Source organism: Lagenorhynchus albirostris, chromosome X (assembly GCF_949774975.1).
Source record: "Lagenorhynchus albirostris chromosome X, mLagAlb1.1, whole genome shotgun sequence".
Classification (NCBI taxonomy): Eukaryota; Metazoa; Chordata; class Mammalia; order Artiodactyla; family Delphinidae; genus Lagenorhynchus; species Lagenorhynchus albirostris.
The window spans coordinates 11352028-11353998 of record NC_083116.1 but is presented as its reverse complement, the minus strand read 5'-3'; the positions used below and the strand labels follow the sequence as shown (position 1 = coordinate 11353998).

At 45.5% G+C, this 1971-nt stretch overlaps 1 protein-coding gene across 1 annotated transcript; it reads left to right on the top strand.

Annotated features, from left to right (window-relative positions):
• Positions 1-245: 245 nt before the first annotated feature.
• Positions 246-995, top strand: LOC132514051 (melanoma-associated antigen 10-like). The gene has a single exon (XM_060138714.1). It carries the CDS (start codon positions 246-248, stop codon positions 993-995), a length of 750 nt encoding a protein of 249 aa, XP_059994697.1.
• The last annotated feature ends 976 nt before the right edge of the window (positions 996-1971 follow it).

The window sequence follows — 1971 nt, the reverse complement described above, 5'->3', positions numbered from 1 at the left end:
TGCTACTGGGCACCCCAGAGGAGATGGAGGAGGAGGAGAAGAAGGAGCAGGAGGAGGAGGAGGAGACTGCCTCTGTTTCCTCTTGCCCTTTAACTTTCTCCTACTCCTCAACTTCCCCCCCTTTCTCTCCTCTGCCACTGGGCACCCCAGAGGAGCAGGAGGAGGAGGAGGAGCAGCAGGAGGAGGAGCAGCCTGCCACTGTGCCATTGGGTCATCCCCAGAGTCCTCAGAGCTCCTTCTCCGCCATGCCATGGAGCACATCAGATGGAAGCTCCAGCATCCAAGGAGAAGAGGGCACACACTCTCTCCAGGCCTCAGCACCCACCAAATCCTTGTTCAGAGGCCTGCTGGATGAAAAGGTGGCTGATTTGTTGCATTTCATGGTCCTCAAATATCGACTGAAGGAGCCCTTCACAAAGGCAGAAATGCTGAAGGTTGTCATCAAAAAGGACAAAAACCAATTCCCTGTGATCTTCAAGAAAGCTTCTAAGTGCCTAGAGGTGATCTCTGGCATTGATGTGAAGGAAGTGGACCCCAAAATCCACTCCTATGTCCTTGTCAACTCATTAGACCTCACCCATGATGAGATGCATAGTGATGACCAGAGCATGCCTAAAAATGGCCTCCTGGCAATCATCCTGGGTGTGATTTTCATAGAGGGCAACTGCGCCCCTGAGGAAAACATCTGGGATTTCTTGAATACGATAAACGTGTATGCTGGGAGGGAGCACTTCATTTATGGGGAGCCCAGGAAGCTCATCACCAGAGACTGGGTGCAGGAGAATTATCTGGAGTACCGGAAGGTGTCTAATAGTGATCCTCCACGGTACGAATTCCTGTGGGGTCCAAGGGCCTATGCTGAAATCAGCAAGGTGAAAGTTCTGGAATTTTTGGTCAAGGTCAAAGGAACTGACCGCATTTCCTTCTCACACTGGTATGAGGAGGCTTTAAGAGATGACGAAGAGAGTCGGGGCCACAGTTGGCCCCTTGGATAGTACTATTGCCATGTTCATTGTGCAGCATTCCTCAGCAGTTTCTGACCCAAATGAAGAATGAGTGCAAATCTTCACTCCGTGCTTGAGAGGGCAGGCAGGGTTCTATGTAGAGGAGGGTCGGGGTCAGGCTGGGAAGAACACACTGCGCAACAACTTTGTGTTCCTGTTCTGTATGGGTGACTTGAAAGTTTATCTTTTTTTTTCCTTTTGGTATTTTTTTCAAATGCTTTTCCTTTAATAGGTTCATTAGCCTTAGAATCTGTTTATAAATGATATTGGTCACATTTATTGCTAAACATCAGATTTAAGAATAAGAGTTTTGGGGCTTCCCTGGTGGCGCAGTGGTTGAGAGTCTGCCTGCCGATGCAGGGGGCACGAACCCGTGTCCCCTGCATCGGCAGGTGGACTCTCAACCACTGCGCCACCAGGGAAGCCCGAGTTTTGATATTTTGCAAAGCAAGTTGGGGAATCTTCCATCTTATTTTGTGATCTGGAACAAGATAACATGACATTGGAATAGGAATTTTCTTGGAAATTTGAAAGAACTCAGCAGACAATAGAGAAAAAAATGTAAAAGCTGGTTCATTTTCGGATTCCCTTAACTACTTTAGTGTATTGTTCCATAATATTAAAATATATACCTGGACTTGCTTGGCTTATTCAGGAAAGTAGGAGTAATCTTAACAAATCTTAATTTTTTGATTCCCTTAACCATTTTAGTCTATTGTTCAGTAAAATTAAAGGATATATACTTGGATTTGCTTCGTTTATTCAAGAAAGTAGGAGTGATCTTAATAAATAAAAAAAACTTCTCACTGACTCAGCCATCAAACATTAACTGGATATTTTCTCTTTGGAAAGCACTGTGTTAATAATGGAAATTCTAGGGTAAGCAAGACACACCCCTACCCATAGAAGGGTAGAGGTTAGGAGCAGCAATCATATCAGGAAGATGGTGAGATGTCCTCCATTACCT

Excerpts from the sequence above, each read along its gene's own strand:
- LOC132514051 (XM_060138714.1), top strand. The coding sequence starts at position 246 with ATGCCATGGAGCACATCAGATGGAAGCTCCAGCATCCAAGGAGAAGAG.